General features: G+C 41.3%; 1 protein-coding gene and 1 non-coding gene across 2 annotated transcripts in view; both read left to right on the forward strand.

The window, feature by feature from the left end:
- The first annotated feature begins 11006 nt into the window (after window positions 1-11006).
- Window positions 11007-11089, forward strand: Trnal-cag (transfer RNA leucine (anticodon CAG)). Its single transcript has one exon. It is a non-coding gene; the product is annotated as a tRNA-Leu (tRNA).
- A 3819-nt stretch (window positions 11090-14908) lies between these two features.
- The window catches only part of LOC143180064 (uncharacterized), a 30467-nt gene continuing 21820 nt past the window's right edge, over window positions 14909-23555 (forward strand). Inside the window, exons 1-4 of the mRNA XM_076379590.1 lie at window positions 14909-15085; window positions 15128-15214; window positions 15264-15375; window positions 15419-15972. Coding sequence (XP_076235705.1) covers window positions 14909-15085; window positions 15128-15214; window positions 15264-15375; window positions 15419-15909 — 867 coding nt within the window. The 3' untranslated portion in view covers window positions 15910-15972. The remainder of the gene's footprint in view (window positions 15086-15127; window positions 15215-15263; window positions 15376-15418; window positions 15973-23555) is intronic.

A 23555-nucleotide genomic window follows, 5' to 3' on the forward strand; every position in this document is an offset into this window, starting at 1 on the left:
CTCCTTGATCAATACCAGCGGGATATTCTACGTCCTGCCGCGATGTTCGAAACGCAGTGCGGTACACGCACCGACGCTCGGCGTCGCTAGCAGAGCCATGAAACACGATCGTGTAACGAGCCACCTTGTTCTCGAATTAATTCGTGCCTTGGGAAACGATGCTCGTTGCACACGCAGCGCCTTTTAATGTCCTCGCGGAGGCGGTCCATTTGGGATCCTGAACGTCTTCTGACGGTGACTGGTGGATCGTGAATAGGATACCCGAGAGGGGGATAGGTTTCTTAGTTGGTGTGTTAGTGGGGGCCTTTAATTCTGGAATCTTGTCTTTGTTGGGGATCAAAAAGTCCCTTAAAGCTTTTTACTAGGCATTCTGGCTTTATAGGGATTCAGAGATGAGAGTTATTAGCGTCCTAAATATCTTTTGATAGAGTTTCGTGGATCGCTAGAACTGCGTCCTTAGGGAGAAAGAGAAGCTTAGTTGATGTCACTAGACTTCCAGTTTAAAATTTCTCTTTTGTTAAGCATTCAGAACTGTCGTGAAACTACCTATTTGCTGGATGTTCTGACTTTATCGAGATTCCTTGAAGAGGTATTGAGATGCCAAGTCTTATTTAATGATGCGTAGACGATGGCAAGTTGTTCAAATATTCTTAATGAATTGGTTAATAAGCACTCTTAATGAAAATCCATAATGAGGTATGATTGAAATTATGTCTTTCGTTGAAATGTAAATACCACACCATAAAATTTGTAAATTTTACTGTCATATTACAAATAATAAAAAATAGAATAATTTTGTTTCTTGATAGTATGAAGTAAAATTTTATTTGAATTTATGACCATCAATTATCTATATATTTTCTCATTAGCTTCTCTAATCATTTCTCATCTATCTATTAATTTTCCAATCACCCTTTCATGAAAATAGATAGTTGTTGGTAACTCATAATACTATAGGTATTACTTAGGAGGTAGTTCGATAGAATGCATAGGTCTCTTGATCATATACTCTTCTGAAAGGGTCTTCTAAATATTCTACCTTTGCACGGTCTACAATTACCCACCCATTAAGAGTTTAAGTGCCTTCTGATGAAGTTTGGTAAACCACAAATCGGATTTCCAGGAAGATTTACTCTACATTGCCAATTAGTGGAACTTGGAGCCTTGGATTCCAAGAAATCATTTGTAAATTTTGAAATTATAAATATAATACCTTTATGTGGTACGTTATAAGTAGGATGCTTCTCATGCTAAATCTATATACTTAAATGCCAATTCTGTGGAGTTCCATCTCCAATCCTTCCTTCTCTTCATAGAAATGGAAATCCCTACGAACCTAAGTACTGTGTACTTACATTCTTTGGAGACTCTCACAGTCAATAGTCATTCAAATGCTAAATGTCCTCCGACGAAATTCATTGAATCGTTATTATCAAAGTTTCATGCGCCCAGAAACCATTTCGGATGCGCTGTCTCGCAAACAATGGAAACCAATCCAAAGTATCCAACAGTCTCGAGACAACTTGCGTTCAACATCAACACGAGTTTTACTGATCAGAAAAGGATGTAAAGAAAATATAACTGGGCCACTGTAAAACACTGAAACTGTTTAATGCAATCACGCATTTGCATTACAAATGTACATTTAAATCTTTTTTAATTCGTGGCAAGAGAGCGGTCGCGCTGAGATCGTGATTCGGCGATTGCGCCATGCTCCCACCAATAGGAAGACAGTTCGCGTGTGCAGTTTGGCAGAAGAGAAACCGGAATAGCGTATCGCCGTGGCGTAGAATTCTAAACAGCCTGTTGGCCGCTTCTGGCGCGGAAACAGGTTCCTTTTGGCGAATTTCAATCGCTCCTCTTGCCACGACGACGCTCGCTGCCCCTTCAGATTCTTCAGATCTCGATTATGCTTTGGTTTCCTTTCGTTTCCTTGCTGTCGTGAGTTATTTATTGTAACAATATTGTTGATATTCTTCATTCTTTATATTCAGTATTATTCATGCTAATAGTATTCGTATGAATGAATGAACAAATTAAAAATATTGTTTTATTGTGGAGGAACTAGATGATTGACTTATTCGAATTCACTCATTGATGCCCACAATAAGGATTTTTTTCTGGCACTAGTTCCATGATACTATTTAAGAAACAAATTCAATCAAGGTATTTGGTAATGTAAGATCAGTTCTGTAAAATAATTTTCTTCCATGTGTTTATTATTTACTATTAACTATAAGCCATAATAATCAAATTTAATCAAGCTTCAGATTGCATCCCAGTTCATCGATTCTAGCCTCTTGAAGATTTACCTTTTCTGCTCATAGCGTCTAAAATCCAGTTCATCTATCAGCTCGAACCAGATAATTGAAGAATTTGATAAGACTCGCTAGATTTAGATAAGATTCAATAATCGATGAAGCTCCATAAACTTGTCTCGTATTTCTGTAGAGTTAAAAAATCAGCTGAGAGATTAAAAAGCCTCAACATTCTCCAAAGGAAAATTACCAATTCTTTTCCACGAAAATAAAAACTCTTCCCAACTATACCACGATAAACAAAAAAGCATACAAACCATTACCTACCCATACAACATCCAGTCCTTCAAAAACTATACCATCGAAACCAATAGCAATTCACCGAAGCCTCTTTCGATTAAGTTACCCCCTTTGCACCCTCTAAAACGCAGACAAATAAAACAGTATGCAGTAAAGAGGATGGCACCGAAACTCGCGATCATCGAAAACTCCACCTGTTACAAAAACCTCGGTATCGCAGAGCTGGCCTAGGCTCGCTGCTGGAAAGTAGCAAAATCACTGGTGTTACTCAACAAACCGTGCAATTTCATCGCGAACAGCTTACGCGGCCTAAACTTGTATCACAGTCGCGGTGAGGGAGAGGACGGGGAAGCTAGAAAGGTGCAGAGGCGGTCGGAAGGGAGGAGGGAAGAAAGTGCACCGATGTGTTGTGTGTCAGAGGACCAAAGGTGGATGCACATTCCCGTATTATAATTGCACTCGAGGCTGGGACTCGAATGCCATTAAACCAGTCACGATTGCTTGGCCTTGGACTGCAGTTGCACATATTGTCCCCTTCCTCTTCGCTCTTCTTTCACTCACCGTCCCTCTGCCCCACCTCCTCCCCCGACCCACTGGTCCGTCTTCCCCCCTCCTCAACCTGCATCTTTCCCTCCAGCATTTCTCAGTCCTTCTTCTTCCCCCCTCGGCATCCTTCAACGTCTCTTTTTCGGCGCTCCATCGGGTCCACGGATTATAAATAAAGTCGAGTTTTGCGGCGAGTCCATCGAAATTGAGGAAAGAACGCTTCTGAATATTCTCTCGTCGTGTCGTCGGTTCGACTTCTCGAAAAATAATTCTGCGACCGACGATGGTTGCGTAAAAGAGCTCACCTTGATGGCGAGTCTCGTTCTCGCTCGGACTCGCGGGATTTCCTTGTTTTCGAGGGTTAACACGCTGGCTGCGGACAGTTTTCCACTTTTATTAAACGAGTGTGTTTGTTGGAAGGGGTTTCTCGTGAGTGATTGTTTAATGGTACCATTCTCATTTGGCGTTGCTCCAAATATTAATGTTGGTCGGAGTTTCGTAGACGTTGATATTTATTTGAACTTAAGTTAAGTTAGCCGTAAGTGGTTTGAGAAACTGTTGGATGTTTAATCTCTTATCTTTTAATGAGTCAGAGTCATGGTACAAATTATGTTCTAAGTTTTGGAGTAGACTTTGGTTTGCTTTCATAGAGTGTTTTATGATCAGTGGATAAACTTGGGGGTTGCAATGAATGTACAGAAATGATAGTAAAAGCTGACATACTTCTGATTTTAAGTTAAATATTTTTCTGCACTCCTAGTCTCCTTGGCACTATAAGTCTTTGAACTCCTTATCATTACAGCTGTAATGTGCTCAAAAGTTTGTGTCTCTGTTTTTTGTATTTGTATAATCTTCCATTATCACTACGAACGCAAACGACCACAGAACCACATTAGAAATTTCTAATAGCTACGGACCTTATCAGAGCAAACAAAACGATTCATAGAACCTTGTGAAAGTACAAATAGTGGAGTCATACGCCTATAATGGGAATTGGACTATTAAAAAAATGTATAACCTAGGATAAAATAGATAAGATAAATATTTATATAACCTTCTTTTCTTACTTCTCTGTGTCAAATTTAATTTTATTATAATTATGTCATCGTGTTATAAAACACACTATAAATATATGCAAACAGTCTCAAGTTTTTTGCCAAGAAAATTATTTGCCAGTTATTACAACCATAACTCTATTTATAATCCTTTGTCATTTCTGTGAATATTAGCTTTGAGAAATTTTCAAATCTGTTTGTTTAAAAAAATCTAGTGTTTTAAGAGAGTTGATTTTTATATTTTGTAATCATTTTATTAGATGGAATCATTATCTACTCATAAAAATTATTATTTTACTTTCCTAAAACTGAGTGCTTTGGCATTGGAAAACCAATTTATCAATCTCATTACTAATAAAGAAGATTCGTTATAATTTTTATCTTATATTGTTTTTAAATCGAATCATTATGTAAATGTTGACAATCATAACTATCAAGCAATCGCGATGCAATTTGGTACGGATCTACCAAAGAAACTGGTGAGGCAAGAATAGGATTTCATTTTCTTATAAAATGGTTAAATAAGTTAGCATTGTATCGATAAAAACAGACTGTATAAATAAAGAAATAAATTCCTATAAGCCGAGTAATACAGGCAGCGCGCGATTTCCATGATTAATTCGCAATCAGGGACGGAAATTCCATTCCAAGAAACGTGAGTCGGGGCAACGTAAAGTAGCTCCATAAAAATCTGCGAATCGGGCAATGTGTTACGCGTAAAAGCAGGTTTTAAGGTGTTCGCGAGCGACCCATAAATTTCACTTTCTTTCTTAATAACGCAATTTCACACGGAGCATTACCATCCTTTCCGAAGAATGGGAAAATTATGTAAATGCTCGCGGGACTTCGCCAAGCCGTCTGCCAGTTCCTCTTCGTCTATTTCTGTTTTCAATGCGTGCCGTCCCGCCATTGCTTCGCCGCGTCACTCGCAAAATTAACAAATTCACTGCCAGGGGTTATACAATAAGAGTCAATTCGAATAATGCCTTTATGTGAAAATTTGAACCTGTAACATTTCACGCACGATAACGTGTCCGTGTCACTTCTCGAGAAACACTATTCACATTAGAAATGTAAAATGCTTTCTTTATGTCCATTTTAATTTCTCTGAAAAGGGTGTATCTTCCTCAATCCTTAATTAGGCACTTGTGTACCTTTTTATAGTTTATTTGCAGATATTTAATTATGTCTAACAATCTCTATTTTTAAACATTTGAATGATAATACACGAGCTGTATTTAAATATAGAAATTATTTAAAAGAAATTAAAGTATAATAATTTCAGAGTAAATTTCAGGACTTGAGAAAAGAATTTTTTAAATCTTATGCAGGTGATTCAGGGTTAAAAAGTCTTCAGTCAAGATATGATGCAATTGAAAATACTTACACATTGTAAATTTCAGTAGAAAGTGTTTCTCTGCGATAATGGTCACATTTCATCGTATCATACGACTTCTACTTTTTCTTGCTACCACTCCTGATTCCTCGACCATATGATCAGAGACAGTTAACCTTTTAAGTAGAACGCACGGAGCTCCGATCTTGGCGGAACGTGACAATTCTGATACTAGACACGTGCAGGTTGCATCGTGGACTTCTATTGAGACAACTCCCAGGAATTGCATAAAATCTGTTTTGAATGAGCTTGCAACAATCGCAGGCAATTTATAGGCGCATGAGCCATTGGCACTCCTAAATCGGACTAAATTATGACCCACGGGAATTTCTTTCTTCCTTTGTACTTGGTACAATGTAACAAATCTTGGTAGCACGGTTGGACCCTCCAATTTCAATTTCAAAAGCTGTTCACGTGCGACTGGACGCGATAAAATGTTTCGAATCCTTCTCACACGAGGTTCTGGGCAGAGGGGTTGCCTATTAAAAGGGGCCTCAAGGTGTACCGGATATCGCATCCATGGACGACTGCAGATGCCTCTGAAAAAGAAGAAACAAGAGGAAATGGTTGCATCGATCTTCTAATCTATTCCAACATTCGAGAAGCTATTACGCGACCTTGGTCGTACACGGTCTGCCGTCCACCTGTTTCGCCCAAAAAAGTGACCTTGGATGTTAATCTAGCCTCCTCGATTATCCTTAACGAGTCCTGCTCTTCGTTGCGTCTTCCAGGAAGCCACCAACTTTTATTGCATAAGGCAGACAATAGTCGTGAAACGTTGATTAAAATCACCGGGATGTCTTGATTCTTGGTAGTTTTCTTAGATTCACTTCTATTTTTGCACAGTTTGTGATTCCTAGGCCTACTTTTTATGGTTCTTAGTCGCTGTTTGTGGAGATAGTTTACAGAAATGAGACTTTGGTATGTACTAAAATTGTGAGTAATTTTTTTCATGGAATCAGAATCGAATCTTTCTGTTCTAGAGGTTTGAATCTTGCACCTACTTTTCGAATTAAAATATTGGAATCCAATGAAACAAATTTATTCAGGATTAAGTATTTAATTTATATTGGGAAATAAATCTTTGAAGTGTTTTTTAAGAATTCATTTGGACTTCGAAAAATGTACCTAATTTTTTCTACTTTATGGGATTATTATTATAGGATATACTATCTTAGTTCTATCTATAAGATCCCAGGATTGTCCCCTAAGGGGTTGTCTTAAAAGTAGTATTCAATTGGGTGTTCTGCCTTTGCATCTAATTTATGTCACCTTCAATGTTTAACACCAGTTAGAACATAATAGTAACTTAACAACTCCTTACAAGCATTTTCCAAAAATTCGTCTATTCAATTAACTACTCTCTCTTACTAGCTATAACATATTTCAACATTAACATTATTCAGTTCACAATACTAATATCGTATTACCACTTTAACGTTATAAAAGACAGTATTCTGAACTTTCATTATCAACTGTTTCTTCAAAGTTCGACTCCTACTCTCCTATAACCACAAGTGATGCACCATTCCCCAAAAACATGCATTTGTGCTCCGATTGTCTATATTGGCTCACGATTCTTGATTATTCTCCCATCATTCACCAGTTAGGGATTTTCAGTGTCTATTTATACGTACTTGATTGAACGTAACTGTACGGTAACCGAGTACCGGTATCGTGTCAGAGACCGCAAAAGACACGAGGGAATTAATTCACAATAGGAGAAGCCCTTCAGCCAGCTGCTGCAATGCAGGACGTACGATGGTCGAGATTCTGAAGTAGTTTCTTTCATACTAAAGACTTCCGTTCTATGCGCGGAATGCGAGTATAGTAACCCAGTGACATGTAAGGAATCCTAACGAAGTGATGCCCTTACTTCCTACACGCCGTGGATGAGTCAGTCGAGCCGCGCGAAGGCAGCGTGTACTTGCAGTACCTCGAACGATCCTGTACTGGAAAAAAATTATAGTCTTGACGGGAATTTTAAGTGAAGTTTTCCATTTAGATAACGCTAGATAGTAACTGTACATAGTTTCATTCATAAAAAATTTATTTTCTTGGTCTAGTCTCCAGGTTGACTAGTTTGCTGGTTTTTAAACTTGGGGTGATTTATTTCAATCGTGGGTAAATATAGGTTGGAAAATGAAGAAATAGAAATAGTTCCCCTTTTTTGGAAAAAATTTTCCCATAGATGCACTGTTTAATATTGTTCGAATCTGTGCATGTACAATAATAGAAGATGGATTTATGTAATATCAAAGTTGAGATATTTTTGTAAATTGAGTATTATTTATGGGAAATGTATGACCAAAGGGTAAAATTCCGAATGACCGAAAAATTATCATTGTAAAATATATGTTATATCAAAGAAAGTTAAGTCCAACGTGTTAGGTTAGAATTTGTGAACAAGCATCGGGATCCCAGTTTGCTGAATATTCATGATATTAAAGCTAGTAAATCTCCAAGATATCATCGTGAAACGACCATCGCCTAACAAAGGGTTTAACGAGGTCGTGTAGTTGACCCACTACCTGCTACCTAATTCACCAAATACTCATGTATGATTATTAACAAATGGCCATGAAGGTATTATCCAAAAATCTTGGACCTTAAAACATTTGGATGCATCTTTTAGCTATAAGAATGTATCTTTTCAGCCAAGTACATATCTTCAAAGAGCAAAATTATCATAGAATCTATGTGTTGAGTCAACATTGTTGACCCACTGGTCCCTTTATAATCCGCATAATATTACTATCCGTAAATGGCTAAGTAAGAAATTAGCATCTAAACTCATCATTAACCCTTTCAGACCTGGTGCATATTACAGTGTACATTGCTTTACTACTTCTATATCTGACTCAAAATATTAAAACTGTAACTGCAATCATGTATACACCTTACATTTCATTTTTTATTTTTGGTAAATCAGGTTTGAAGGGGTTAACGGAGATGTGTATGTTTATCTATGCTGATCTACTAGCTGCTACCTGATTCAGCAAATACTAATATAAACAAGTCATCATGTCAGTATCTCAAATCCTTTATATCTGCAAGGATCTATTCCACTCTTCAAGTATTTTCAAACAACAGCATTAGAATCTTCACATTCTCCTGGTACTACCTTTCCAACCCTTCACAAAATTGCTCCGAGTACCAAAGAAGCTACCACCCAAAATCCTGAAAACAAGAATCCTCCGAGCCCTCACGCAAACGCAGCGTCCAAGACGAAAAGACGTAAGGTTCCCACCTTGGCCCAGTATCTGGTGTCCGATCCCTAAGTATTCATAACACTGACGTCAGCAGCTAGTCAAGAAATTGCAACATGTTCGCCGAGGCCCCATCGAATCCTGCATCCGAGCGAGGCTCCCACAGAAGCGCCATTGCGATCCCCTGAAAAACAGGTTCACGTCCACGGGATGTAAATACACCCAGTGCCGCGGGGTAGAACACTTCTCTCTCACGTGTAACAAGCCGTCTCGCTGGTCCATAGGACAGTGGAACCAGGTAAATCGTTTCCTGCCGGGGGGAAACGCTCCATCCCAGCGTTTATAATGCACGCCACGAGAGAGGAGAAGCCGAGAGAGTCGTGCAGTGGAGCAGTTTCGTTCGAGCTGAACCGTGCCTACGACCACAGGGGCAGGGGGCCAGCGGGAGCGAGTCAGGCACAGAGAGGGGAAAACACGGTGCGAGCAGAGGAGGAAGAAGAAGAGAGACCGACGACGCAGATCGCGTCGAGAGGGGAGGGCAGAGAAAAGGAGGGATCACGGAGGCGAACACGGAGATGCATACGAGACTGAGGACGACCGTGTGGGGACCGAGGGGACGAAAGGGGGGCCTAACGTCGTCCTTAGCTCTCGGACGGTCCGGCCTTGAGACGCAGCGACACTCAATGCGAATATAACGCCGCCTCCTGCACCGGAAACTGCAATTCCCTGGGTCTAGCTGGCGGGAGAGAGCTCGTGTCGCGTGGATCGCGAGGGAACCGATTCCAGCTGGGTTCCACGGGCCCAACCGACTCCTAGACAGGTGTTGGACCGTCGGGAATCGAAGAGTCCCGCGGATCTGAAGGGCACCAGGGGAGCGAGAGTTGTTCGACGAAGGAACGAGGCTGATTCCTCGAATAGTGTTCCGGGATCGACGCGTGTCGAAATTAAAAATAGGTCTGGGTCGGTGCATTGTTCCCGCGATCGACGGCTGATGGCACTTGGCCAGATTACGAGTCGCGAGATAGAGGGCGTCGTTTATCGGAGAGACTGGCAATCCGATCTGATGCAAGTTGTCCGGTTTGACGGAGAGGGGAGATGATTGTAGAAAAGGGATTGATGGGCACTCGAGGGGGTCATGAATTACTTTGGATAGATTATTTTCTGTGAAATATGCTTAATGATGCTTTGCACCCTTGTGTTCTAATACCTTTCGCTGTCTTTTCAATAGTTTCTTTAGTTCTTTGTCGTAAACAATATTTGGATTGGATAAGTAATCTTTGCCTGGTTTGAGAACTTCCGATTACTTTTGAATTCTCTTATCTACTTGAAACTTTGGTAGAAACAAAGGTGGCTATATCGTTGCGTGCTTACCTTTTTACTTGCTGTTATATACTCTTGAGAAAAGAGTTGAACGTTTTATAAATTCGGATCTTGATAAGGGGCCCGATTGTTATCAGTCATTCACTGATTGAGGGAACAAAAACATTTTTATCATTGAATGAAATTGAAATACTCTAACCACCAACTATTCTAATTGATGATCAATAACTTACAACCTGATTCTGGTTCAAATATTGTTTATCACTGAATACTGATTTCTGCTACGTCTCATCAAGTGAATACATACTTAATAAAAAGAAGACTTTATCGCGTGCAATGATAAGCGGACTCCAAATCTAAGCTCTATTATTGCAGGTTATTGCCTTATGGCGAGATGTAATCATTTTTTGCCTAAAATTATTTAGTTTATCGTAATAATTCGCAGCAAATGTTTCGTGTGGGTTTAGGCACTCATGAAAGCAAGATTTTATCATCCTATCAGTTGTATAGCATAGTTTTCATACGTGTCTCGTTTAGGGGTTACAATAAAAGTAACTCTTGTTTCCTCTGACCGAAGTTAAATATTAATTTTCCTCACCAGGAGAACTAATTTTACTTCTTTCTATCACGTTTATCAGTTCATTTTTAGAAAATGAAAAAGTAAAAATTTAACTGCTTAATAACCAAAATTATTTGTGCACTTCCCTTGATCTCAAGGAATAATTCTATGAGCACGCTAGAGAATAATGGGGAGGCAAAAAAAACTGTTCGCCGGTGCATTGCTTGAAAGCATGCACGGCCGCTTCTTAGGGAGCTATTTTCGTCTAGCTCTAAGGTAAATTTAGTACAGCAGACCAGTTTCTCCGGCATAGTACGGTCGAGTCTATTTGATTTTTCTTCTTTAGAAGAGGCGAAATGACGCGTCAGGATGGCCGAGCGGTCTAAGGCGCTGCGTTCAGGTCGCAGTCCACTCTGTGGGCGTGGGTTCGAATCCCACTTCTGACAAGAATTTTTTTTCGTTTATTACTGGTTTCGTCGAACCTGAACGCTCGCTCAACGTTATCTACGCGAATTGGCTAATCTTTCATACCGATAAGGCCAGCTGTGAATTTTTTCCTAACGGATTATACCTTTGCACGCTTCAAATAGCTACATCAGGATTACGTAATGCTGGAGGTTGTGAAACGTGAGTGGACGCTGTTACCTTCTACCGTGTTCGAAGGAATCTGAGAAAATGAAGGGTGATTTGATTGTGTAAAGGAACATGGCTTCGGGAAGATCCCCAATGACTGTAAACGTATGAATGCGTACACTGTGTGCTGATAGTATTTTGAGAGATTCGGGAACAGCTGGATCCCTCAATCATATTTTAAATATTTGAATTTTCAAATTGGTACAAGAAAGTTAGCTAAGTACATACATACCTTTTTCTATTAATTTTTTAACGAAACATAATGCAATAATGATGAACTTCTTTTGAGGTTTACTTACTCCTAAGGTATTATCATAATTAAGAGTAGAAAACTGATTTTCCCTTAATTTCTAAAATTCTTTATTATCCATCCAATCTCTCATATCCATGTAATTCAATTAATGGAAGTATCCCATATTCCAGTATTTTATATCCCAAAACTCAAATACTTATAAACCGTTACAGTATCCGAACAATTTCAGTTTTAGTCGAAAGAGCTTCTCGAGTCCAACATTCTTCAGGCAGTCATTTCCTTCAGTCGTAAATTTCGGCGACGTTACGATTCCGCGGCGAAGATTCGTGAGAGGCAAGTGCACCGATTCCACGCGACGCGTTTTATGCCCGTGCATTCCTCAGCCATTTCTCACTGGACTGTACTCTTGTATGTGGCAGCCCGAAGCAGGAGGAGAAGGAGGAGGAGGAGGAGGAGGTAACCTTGGTTAAAGCGTAGACGAGAATAGGGGTAACATAAGGCGCGAGGATAGGTGAAACGAGCGTGTTGCCGAGCCGAAAAGGACGGGGGAACCGCTTTTATGCAACACACTCTCTCCTCCTCGTTGAACAATAAACCTTAACGTGCGACCTGCGCGTCCATATTTCTCAGCGGTGCGTTTCGCCTGAAACTAGCCTCCCGACACAGTTTCCAGTCGGAGCAAGTGGAAACGCGGCTAATAAACCAACTGGCCGTTCTTTTTACGATCGAAACAGGGGAACTAGGCTAATTATTCGTCAGGGGCCTCGTTTCGCTAGGGGCCCCGGATGGCGTAATCCTTTGTGCGGAACGGGCCCCGGGCTTCTTCCTGCTGAAGTTGTCAAAATAAATAACGGGGCCCACGTTAAAGTTTAAAGCCAGTCGACTGGCACACATACACCACGTCGCCGATTCGCTGGCTCCGTTCTCCCCTATGCCTCTCGCCGTAACCTTGAGAGTCGTTCAGTCGGCGGCCATCTTGCCGAGATGCACTTTTGTTTTTTGCTTGTCCAAGACTCGCCAGTCTCGCTCCCGTCTCTCTTTCTTCTTTTCGCGGCTCTTTTTATCCTCGTTCACCTAACAACTTCTTCTCCTCCCTCTCTTCTTCCTCTGCCCTCACCTCTTCCCTCGTCATTCTTTCAGCCTTCTCGAACCTCCTCCCCCCACTCCTCCCTCCTCGACCGTCCGGAGCGCTTCAACATCGCGGCAACTCGCGCTGCTGTTCTCCATCCGTTCGTCCTACATGCCTCCTACCACAGATTGCCGAGAGAATGCAACCAACCTTCCACACGGCTTCTCGTCTCTCCTCTTCCTCTCTCTCCCTCTCGCGCCGTTCCGCGTGTCTCCTCAGCGCGTTCCGTTCGCCGCTGTTTAGACGACCCAGCGACCACGGGACCCGGCCTGACGAAATTTCACGCGAACGACGAGCGCCTGGCGCCCTGTACCCGAGCGAGCCTCTCGTCGCAGAAACGTAGAAATGGTTTTTATTCAACCTGTTCTGGCTTCGTGCTCCAGTGGCCCAATTTTCAAGGCAGGTCGGTCACGTGGGCCGCGCTGTACCGGGAATAAACGGACACACGTGTCCTGTGCTGCTATTGGCACCCATTGATTCCTGAAACTGGGCGATCGCCTCCCTGGGTCCACTAGTTGCGTCCTGCAGCTCGCTCGGTTGAGAAACGTTTCGAGGAGTGGTATTTCTGGATCACTGCGTTTTCGGGTGGCAGTTCTGAGCGAACAGCGGGATCGGGGATCTATGGCACTGGGGCCTAGGCTGGTATTAGGCATGAGGATTAAGACCTCGACGGACTCTATGTGACTTAGATTTTTTCTTATTTTAGTATCACTGAGAAATCTCGATTAACCGAACCCCGATTAATCGCTCTTTCTCTTATTTAAGGTTACAAACCTGTACCTCAGAGCCAGAGTAACTCAAGTCCCAATTTAACTCTTTAGAGCCAAAAACTGTAGTTCTGAACACTTGTACTCGGTTAAAGTTCAAAGTCAATTTTCTCAAAAACGAAGCATGTTATTTTTATTCTACATTTTCGTCTTATTTTACCATGTAGAATCGCCCCCCTTTCGCTTGTACCACCAGTGTTGGGACGCCGTACATAATAGTATGTTACTATGTGCCATGGCTTCTCCTCTTGTGTATGTTTTACGTTGTATCCACTGTAAGGTGATCAATGGCGACGTTAGATCTTTATAGACTATATTTTGGAGTGTATGGTTGCTCCTTTGTGGTAGTTTGTTGCGTTTTTTGTATGGGTTTGTATCATTACAAACGTGTCTGATTTTGTACCGTTTTTAGGGTTCAAATATGACGTAGTAAATTTGAATATCTGATATAGAATTGTGACGAATGCGTGGGTGGTCTAAAATCTAGATTGCTGGAAATTTGTGAGGTAAATTCAAATTGGAAGTTGTTTAAGGAAAGAACGTTGATTGGGCTGTGACGTTGAAGTGGTTTGGCTTCTGTAAAAGGAAACGTGTTCAAAATGGAATGCGCACAACGTAATTCAGTCAGCTTCGGTAGCTTCGACTGAGCTATTGAGTCACTCGCTATAAATTAATAAAGGCTCTGCTTGTTTTGACGGTGAGACGCAATGGTTATTGACCAACAAAGCAATGAACTCGGACGCGACGGTGTGTTGTACAATTTCTAAAACCTTATCATCTATTTTGCTTCCTAAACACTTCTTATTCCTTTCTGCTTTTTGTTGACATTTCTTCAAGCTGAACTAAGGAATAATCGAAACATATGCAGCAGTAAGCTTGCCAAAAATCACTTTTGTCTAAATATATGTACCATTAAGGGGAATAAGAGTTGACTGAAAGATGTATAAAGGTTTTAGGATTCAAGTTCCTTGCGATTTGTCTTTTTGCGTGTAGATCTTTTGGAACTGAAAATTCTCTGTGAGAAAATTTTTCTATTTATTTTACTACAGTTTTGGAATATATATATATTATATAATTGTATAAATAATGAAAGTTGAAATTAGTAAGTTTTGAAGGTCTTGTTAACCCTGAGATTAATAATTAATCCAGTTATATGAAGTACGTTATTCTCATCACTTCTTTTTATTTCCTATAATGCAGTAATTTCTGATTATCAAATTTTCAAGTATTTAAATATTCAAGTTTTCAGTTTAAAAATTTTCAAATTACAAAATATTGTAACATTCCAATTTATAAATACTAATATTCTGCTATATAAATGAATGTCTGTAAAACACACTATATGGACGTAAATCTTGCAAGTCTTTAAGACGTACGCTGTCCGATGTTTTTAAGACGTCCAAATGATGTCGTAAGACCTTCACGCATAAAATAGACATAAAATAAACGTTTTCAAGACATTGTATGCTACCCAGGCAAGTCCATGAAATTCCCACAAACTACATACCCCAAATCTCAAAAAAAAACGTCTCTCTTCACTCTCAGTGTCCCACAAATTTTCAAATTCCCTCCCTTTTTCAAATCCTCGAAACCACCGGCCAGCAGCGCCACCTCCCTAACATCTCCCCAGCCCGAAAAGCCGCGTCCCCTCCCCGAAAAGGCCGCAATTTTCGTCCATAAAACCGTCGTCTGGCGGTAACAGCACGCATCGAAAGGCACGACGTGCGCAGTTTCGCTCGCGACGAAAAAGAAAGTCCGCGGGGCGACGGTGAACGGCGAGGAGAGGCTCGTATGCGCGCGGCTCCCTCGGTCCGAATTTCGTGCGCGTCGAGCGATAGGGCAGTGGCTCGACGGTGGCGCCACCGTCGAGGACGGCGGCGCGGCGAGGAAGCAGGCGGCCGGCGCATAAGCGGCGTCGAGCGCCGCAGTCGCGCGCTTGCACTCTCAGCGGTGAGCGGAGTTTGTAACGTGCGTAATAGGCTCCCGAGGTGAGGAAAAAGGAACCCTAACAGAAGAACGGAAGGAGAAGCCCGCCGTTTCGCCTCAAGTCTCGTTCGCCAGAGCCGCGACGGGAAACGTCGGCCCCGTGCTGGCCCCAACGTCATCGATTCGCGCGGTCGCGTCGCTCCGCGGAGACGGCGGAACGTGGTGGAGATTCGTGCACGCGAGGAGCTCGAACGTCGTATCCCCCTTTCGCCCGACACACGCACGGCGCGTCCATCGTCGCCGGCGGAGCAACGGCGGCGAGGGAGCGAGAGGGGAACGCGAGGACCGACGGCGTACGTCGACGACGACGACGGGTCGTCGTGGTTTCGCGAGGCGAGGCCAGTTCGGGGACACCGTGATCGTTCGCCGTCTCGCGTTCGCGTGGTGTGCCGTCCTAGAGGGACACCGAGGCCAGGAGGATTTGTTCGGCGAGCAGTGACGTGTGCTACACGTGTATACCTTGTGCACAAGTGTTTCTGTCGGGGCCTGCCGCGTTAGGACGAACCAGCGTGTCAGTCGGAGACCACCAGCGGGATTTCACGGTGTATACCTCGTCGTTATGTGAGTACACAGCGCAACGAGCATTTCTCTTTCCCGCGAGACCGTCTACCTGACCGCGGTACACGTACGGCGTTTCGAGTTCTGCCGCCTGTCTGTCACATCTGTCACCGTCGTTTTCCCGCGAAATCGACGGACGATTCCGCCGCTCTTTATGGGACGGCAGTTTTGTTTACGTTTGTCGCGACCCACGGCGTGGAGAGGAGAGGGAGGGAGAGGGGGGGGCAAAGTGTGTGTGAGGTAGGTTCGTGAACGAATGTACGCCGCGAGGTCGCCGAGAGGGCCGAGAGTGGGTCGGAGGAATTTTTCAGACGAAAATCGCTCGACAGGGGATTTCGTAGATCGGATGACGGTTTAAATAATAAATGCGTTGATTTGCGAGGAGGTTTACTGGAATAGACGATGTGTGACAGTTTTATGGTTTCGGGGCGAGATAAACTGAGACCTCGGAATCGGTGATGTTGGAATGTGAAATGGGAGATTGGGAGTGAAGTATTTTGATCCGGAAGAATGTGATAGGGATTAAATGTCTTCGTTTCTTGTTCTGACTTTTTGGAGCAGACCTGCTCGTTTCTGAAACTTTCACGTCTCTCTCGCGACGATTAGTGTAGTTTCTTTCACTTTGGCGCCAATATTTGAAACGACGTTTGAAGCGAGTAGAATAGGCCCTCGATGGCTCGCTGTGAGATTCATACCTGAAGCACTCTCCTGAAATTAAAGCGCAGTTCAAGTTTCAATCGATATAAAAGAATAAATGAATAAAAGCCTACGAATAATTGAGATTGATTTAACCGAGGTTCCACTAGCATAAAACTCCATTAATATTATTACCGCGAAAACAATAAAGCAATACATTTGTTTTCAATACTGCACTCTGCTATATAAATATCATTTATCGCTGGGTATCTCAACCGAATTTACATACAACATAATATCCTAAAGTGATTCGTGACCGATGAACTTACTACTCTAGTCAATGGGCATTTAAACTCGACTCGAACTCTATTATCGTCACGTTTCTGTGATAGTAAAAATCCGCGATCGTGATGAATTATAAATGTGGCAAACATCGTTCATGTAAAAGTGTCGCTAGCCTGCCTCGTCCCCCATTAATAGCGGGAAAGGTATCGGAAATAGACGCGCTTTCTAAAAATATCAGTTTCGCCCGATGTAGACACGCGATAGATTCTCGAGTAACTATGACAACGTCCATAGTCGTAGTAGACGCCTCGGCGTTATCAGCCCACCGAAAAAGTCGCTTAGCTTTCCATTATCCGTGTCCGATAGAAACAGCCTAATAGTGGGACAGCAGAGTGTATCACATATTTGAACTCGAGTCACCCTGGCACGTTTTTTGCCGCGGTCAGTATACCTTCGTGTTTACTCGGAGGTTAGTTGGAGCGTAAACGAGCCCGAGATTCGAGCACCAGCCCCCAGGTGGCCTTTGTTTGTGTGTCGCGACCACGGTGTCTCTCGCCACGACTTTCATCCTCGAAGTCTCTTCGAAACCGTTCCGCTTCTCCGCCAGCAGCGGCGAAAACAGCGTGTCTCTCGCGCGTCGAGATCCGCCACGGTCTACGTGACCACTTCTCTCTGCGTGTACAACGTGTCCCTCGCAACGAGTCCGTTCCTATTACAAATTCAAATTTAACGACTGGCCGCCGCCACTTGGAAATTTAAATCTTCAGATATCGTTGCTGATTGAAACGAATCCGACCGCGCTCCGCGATTGGAAACGGTAGTTTCAGCTCCTACAGAACGATCTCGGTTTGGAGGAAGTGGACTGTCAAATAAAATTTTTCTTTATGAGGATTATTGTCTTGTTTCTCTGATTTACGGACTTGGTGAGTGGTAGAGTTGGTGGTTTTCAAGGTTTTCTGGTTTCCCCGAGAGAATATTGTTTGCGGATAGAGTGGTCGATCGAAGTTTTCGATCTGGTTGCAGATTGTTCTCGAAGGTTCAGGGTTTACGCCAATGGCAGTACGGTAGAGCGAGATTGCTTTGAGAGTCTGTCGCGCTTGGCGTTCTTTGGTGTAAAAATCGTCACGTTTGACAATGTAACACTTGTAATCATGTTCAAAAAATAGTATTATCGCTCAGAAGGTAGTATCACAATTCAAAAAATAATATTCTTGTGTCAACATTAAATACAGCATTTAGGATCTAACATTAGAAGCAGAAAGTAATATCATCAACTGTCGAATTTAATTCTGTTTAGCTTCTTCTAAAGTCTATTTTTATTTAAAAAAAGAAAGAGTTATCCATTCGCAAAAACGCAATTGGTACCAAAAATAGTATACCAGTAGAGCTCGAAAATAAAGCGCAGTGGTCGGAACGTAAAAAACGAGGAAACGATTGTTTGCAGTGCGCCGCTGTCTCGCCAGCAACCGTGAATATTTTTTTCTTCTTTTGTGTATTTCTATCGCGATTTCTCGAGTGGGTTGCGGCGTCGGCTAGCCACTGTCGCGGTTTTTATCCGATGTTACATCGATAGCGCTAGATAAGGAGGCTAGGCTACAGGGAACGTGTACGGGATTCCTTGGGGACCGATAAGAGCGTGCATTATCACGGTGCACATCCACGGCCTCCAATGTCGTTGCGTTATAAGAATGGGCCGAAGATAAGCCGCCTATGGGTTGCATTCTAGCCGCGCAGTGACAAGTTTTCTGCCTTCGGGTACCGAGAACGCTGCCGCGTGGTTACGTAAGGACAGACGCCGACTTAAAAAACAGCCTTTAGCATTCCGATTTCGACATTGTGGCCGCTGCAACTTTTATTTTCGTACCATTTCTCTTCTTTTTTCTGAGGGAATATGAGAACTAAAATTTTCTCCGTTTCTCGAGGGATATGTCTGTACTAAAATTTGAAAATTCTACAAAATTGTATCCATATAATATGAATTTAAAAATTTGAATTGTATTGGCAATTCTTAGAGGCTTCAATATTTAGATATTGAGTACTGGAGTACCTACTTGAATACTTGAGTGTATACCTACTTAAGTATGTAATCATTTAAAATACCAGATTGTAAGCAAAATGCTAGATTAATTAAAAGTACTTGTTGCAGGTTTAGAGAAAAGGAAATAGTTGAAGTCTTAGATCCTCGTAATCGTGAATATTTGCTTAGAAAATTAGAATAATAATTACATTCTATTACAATTAGAATAAGGAATTTCTGTTAGGGAAAGGAAAAACTTAGAAATGTTATGATCTATGGAATTGAAGAAGAATTAAATGAAAGAATTTGTTCTCTTTCATAAATGTCTAAAGGCCTTCCTAAGATCTTTTATTGGAATTCTTTTGATAAAGATGAGTAGTTTCAGATACTTGAATTTAATTCCGAGCAATAGAACCTTGTCAAAAATGTGAACTACTTCTGAAAGTCTGTAAATTACTTTCTACATTTAAACTTTCTACAGAGTGTCTACACTGAAGCAAACCACCTAAATATCTTCTCTGTTTTTAATGACACAAAAATCGTCCATGTCATAATCTGAATGGTTTCGAAGGAGAAAACCTTTTTTACTCTATTTAGATAATAGAATTTAGATTAGTCTATTTAGATAATACAATTATCTTTTTTACTTTTTTAAAACTTCGTGTTATTAAAAGCAGATGAGGTATTTAGTTGGCCTGCATCAGCTTGGACATCCTGTATATGAATTTAAACAAGTGTTATTCTTTTCAAACGAGCATTAAACTTTGCAACAGCATTCTAAAAACATGGTACAAACAATAAATCAGCATTAATTCACCAAACAATAATTCAATAAAATAAACAAATTTCTAGTAAACATATTCCCCTAGAAAAATCCTTCGTTTCTACTTTTTCGAGCAAATTGGCTATCACTCTCTGTAACCGTGTTTCAACCGAGGCCAAGGTGTTCCGTGTACTAAAAAACTTTGTTTCTCTTTTAACGGTGGCCGCGGAGGCCTTCGACACTGTTTCCAAAGTGAAATTCGTCGTATACACAGGAGCTAGGCGACAGACGAGGCCGAGCGAAGTTCGGTAGTGGCGGTTCGGTTTACGGCGCAAGAATCGCAAGGAGCGTGATTTGTAACTAGCAAAAGGATTTCTCTCGGAGTTGTTTTCTTGAAAAACACCCGGCCGCGGAAAGTTGCAGTCGGCGATAATTCAAAGTCGTGCGGTGTTTGTCCAACTTCGTAACTAGGCCAAGTCTACCTCGATGCGGTTTCACGAAATGCGAAATTGTAAATGTAAATGGAATCGGAATAATCGTCTGCGAAGTGGAAAGGCCGACGTCATTAAATTTTATGGATTTAGAACAGTAAACTTAACTTCTTTTCTGCTGTACTCGATTCGTTGCAGCAGAGCATTGTGTTCTAACATATGGGCATAGCCTGAATGCACGTGATTCTGTTTGAAAGAACCCATGAAGATGTGAAGGTTTGTTAATGAAAAAATTAATACTGATAGTGAAAACGCGTGCTTCGAATCTGAAGTTCCTTTTGTCTTAATTAACTTTTTCTGGGCAGTTTTGTGTTTTAAATCATTTATTCATTAGTTTAATACACACTGGGAAATCTCATATTTTCAATTTTAAAAAATTGTTAACACTCTTCATTTCTTTTTTTTTTTGGTATTTTAACTTAGCATATGAATAAAAAATCAGACTTTGTCAGGGGTAGGATATTATAATGAATATTTCTATTTTTCAAAAAATAACACAGTTGAGAACTAAATATCAAAATATCTATAATCATGTGATTAAATTCGTTGAGTTAGGGGGAAACTGAGGGACATATTTATGAAACACTATTGACCCATGTGTGAAAAACACTTCTATAAGTTGAATTTGCTCGTAGAATCATCGTTTCTGCATTTATTCTGCTTGACCAGCAGAAGTCGCCATATTGCTCCCTATGTTACCGACCCTGCTTATTGGCTGAATCCACGCACGGGTATCCCCCTTCCGGGACGAGAAACCCTTCTCGTACAGAATGCATTTTTAACCAGGCCACCGAGGTATTTGCGAGCAGACCTTTGCCGAAGGGATTACGCTTTGTTCGTCGAGATCCTTTTAGAAACGCGACGTTCTTGCTCCCCGTCTAAAACGTTGCGAATTCCGCTGAAAGTCGTGTTTCCATCTAGGAAATTCTAGGGGAAAATCTGTTGGAGCTAGGTAAAGATTCCTTCAGCTACTTTGAGACTTAAAGTTCTGATATAGGTCAAATCCTCTTTGGGTTATGCGTCCCACTTAAACGAAATTCGAAAAAACCACTCCACTGTTATTAAAGAAAAATAGAATTCAAATTTTGTAGATATTATTTGAAGAGTAGTAAATAATGTTTGTAATATAATACTTTTGGTGTTATAAGTGCATTTTATCTGAAGGCTCTCTAACCGACTTTGAGTATTTTTATTATTTTGGTTCCCTCAACTACACACTTGGCAAAGCAGGCAGAGTTTAAAAATTTAACACGTTCCTTAATCCTAAAAATTTCCTTCCAATTCAATACTTTTCTACAGATAGTGTCTTTAAACACAATTTTACTCCTAAAACCGAATTATTATATCTTCCATAATTCTTGAAATAATTACCAATTCCTTCAAAAAAATCCTGCGATTCTGATCTAAAATCTTAAACCAAAAACGAGAGTATCTATGAAACGGTCCAATACCTCACGAGGATATTTTCAACTTAATCTGTCTAAAGAAGCAACACGTAAAAAAAAATGAAAAAATCGATACCCCTAAGACACGAAGAATCCTCCCAAGCTGCACGCGACGATCGAAAGAAGCCAGTAACCTGTCGCCGAATATCGTAACCTGCCGATGTAACCACAGAACGGGCATTTACCGAGAAACGGACCGGTCAAAACACTCGCGAAATTGGGACGCGCGCCTATTTTTCGAGCGTGACGCAATCAGTATGCGCCGCGCGGCGCATCTCGCCGCTGCCCGATGCTTTCCACTCGATCAGTAGAGTCGCATCGCCGGGTCGACCGGTCGAAACGTTTAATTTCGTCTGTCGCGCGTTCACCGACGAAACGCCGACGAAAACAATGGAACGATCGAGATCGAGAGGGAAATCGGACGAGCCGACTGTTTCGTTATATTTCACGGCGAGACAAGCGGCACTGTTGACCTGGTCGTGGGAGATGGTGTCGCAAGCCGTGACTTAAATTTACACGAAAGCCTTCGTCACTGGCTTTGCATGCGGAAAATAGTCCGTTCGATTGGATCCACTTGGGAAATCGGTCTTTTCTCCGCTTCGCGATGATTTTTCTTTCTTGGTCCTCTTCGTTATTTCACTGTGTCGGCGGTTCGAGGAGATAATCTTTTGAGGGTAAAAGGAGGAATAAGAAATCTCATCAAACAACCTTTTTTTAAAAAAAAAATCAATTTTTAATGACCCAGAGTATTCGATCAGATACAGACTTCAAGGAATTTAGTTGTATTGTTCATGAATTTGTACTCCAATTAGCTAGGAGCGAAGTACTTACATTAGGGATAATTATATGTAATTAGCCCTTTAACAGTTTAAGGAAATTGCAAGATTTGGTAACAGAAATGTTTTTGTTTTATTCTTTATGATATTCCTATATGTGGTAACAAATTTAAAAAAACATGTTTTAGTGTTCATTTTATTTTTATTGCGGTCTTGCCATGTCTGTGCCTAACTCGGGATAGATAAATCAGTACTTGACGCTATGCCCCAATCTCACTCGGGATAAACTGTCAGACTTAAATATGCAGTATTTATATGAATATGAATTCCACATTTAGTGGACATTCCTCGAGTTTCTGTGTCACTTTCTCGAGGAAGGGTGATGTAAGTTATGATTTCTACGCACGTTTCTCGATGATGCAGTCTTTATGAGGTATCGCAATGCAGTTTATTGATAACGATTCGATAAGTCGTCAATTCGTACATTTCGCTGGAAAACGCGTTCCGTTGACCTCGTCGATGTCGTAACGACTTGCCTTGATAAAATTGTACGATCGTGTTTACCCGCAGATAAAGCTGGTGAACGTGCGAGTTTATCGCGAATTTGTGCCAAAATCTTTGGACTGAATTCATTGAATGTTTCCCATTTTTTGTGTTGGAAAATTTTCTCCTGTTAGTATCTGTAATGCCAAGGGGGAGTGCGGCTTAAGGTCGCTCGATGTGCGCTCAATGAACATTTTGAAGTCTTTGCAAATTAGTTTCACAAATTTATTTTAATCGCGATTTACATTTTATGTTTGTATTTGGGAATATGATTTTATTCTATGATGAGTGTTTAACATCACGAGATGCGTAAGGGTGTGTGGAAACACGCCTTTAAGAGGTTAATGAAGCTCGAACAATAAATAGGAGAACGTTCATCGCGGCTTCTCGGTTGTATTTTCGCTCGATGAACATTCCATCTGTGTCGACTTCGTTTATTTTATAACCACGCCATAAAAGTATGTGGATTTTATGGGAGCCGACCGAGGAAAAAAGCGCGAAAGATAACTTTTATGAATAATGACTTTTATGATTTTGGTGAAACCTTGCTGTCTGTCTCTGAATTTGAAATTTGGAATATAAATTTATAAATATCTTTCTTTGTTCTTCTGTTTTTATTTGTTTGAGTTT

The sequence above is a fragment of the Calliopsis andreniformis genome, chromosome 6, assembly GCF_051401765.1.
Source record: "Calliopsis andreniformis isolate RMS-2024a chromosome 6, iyCalAndr_principal, whole genome shotgun sequence".
In the NCBI taxonomy this organism is placed as follows: domain Eukaryota; kingdom Metazoa; phylum Arthropoda; class Insecta; order Hymenoptera; family Andrenidae; genus Calliopsis; species Calliopsis andreniformis.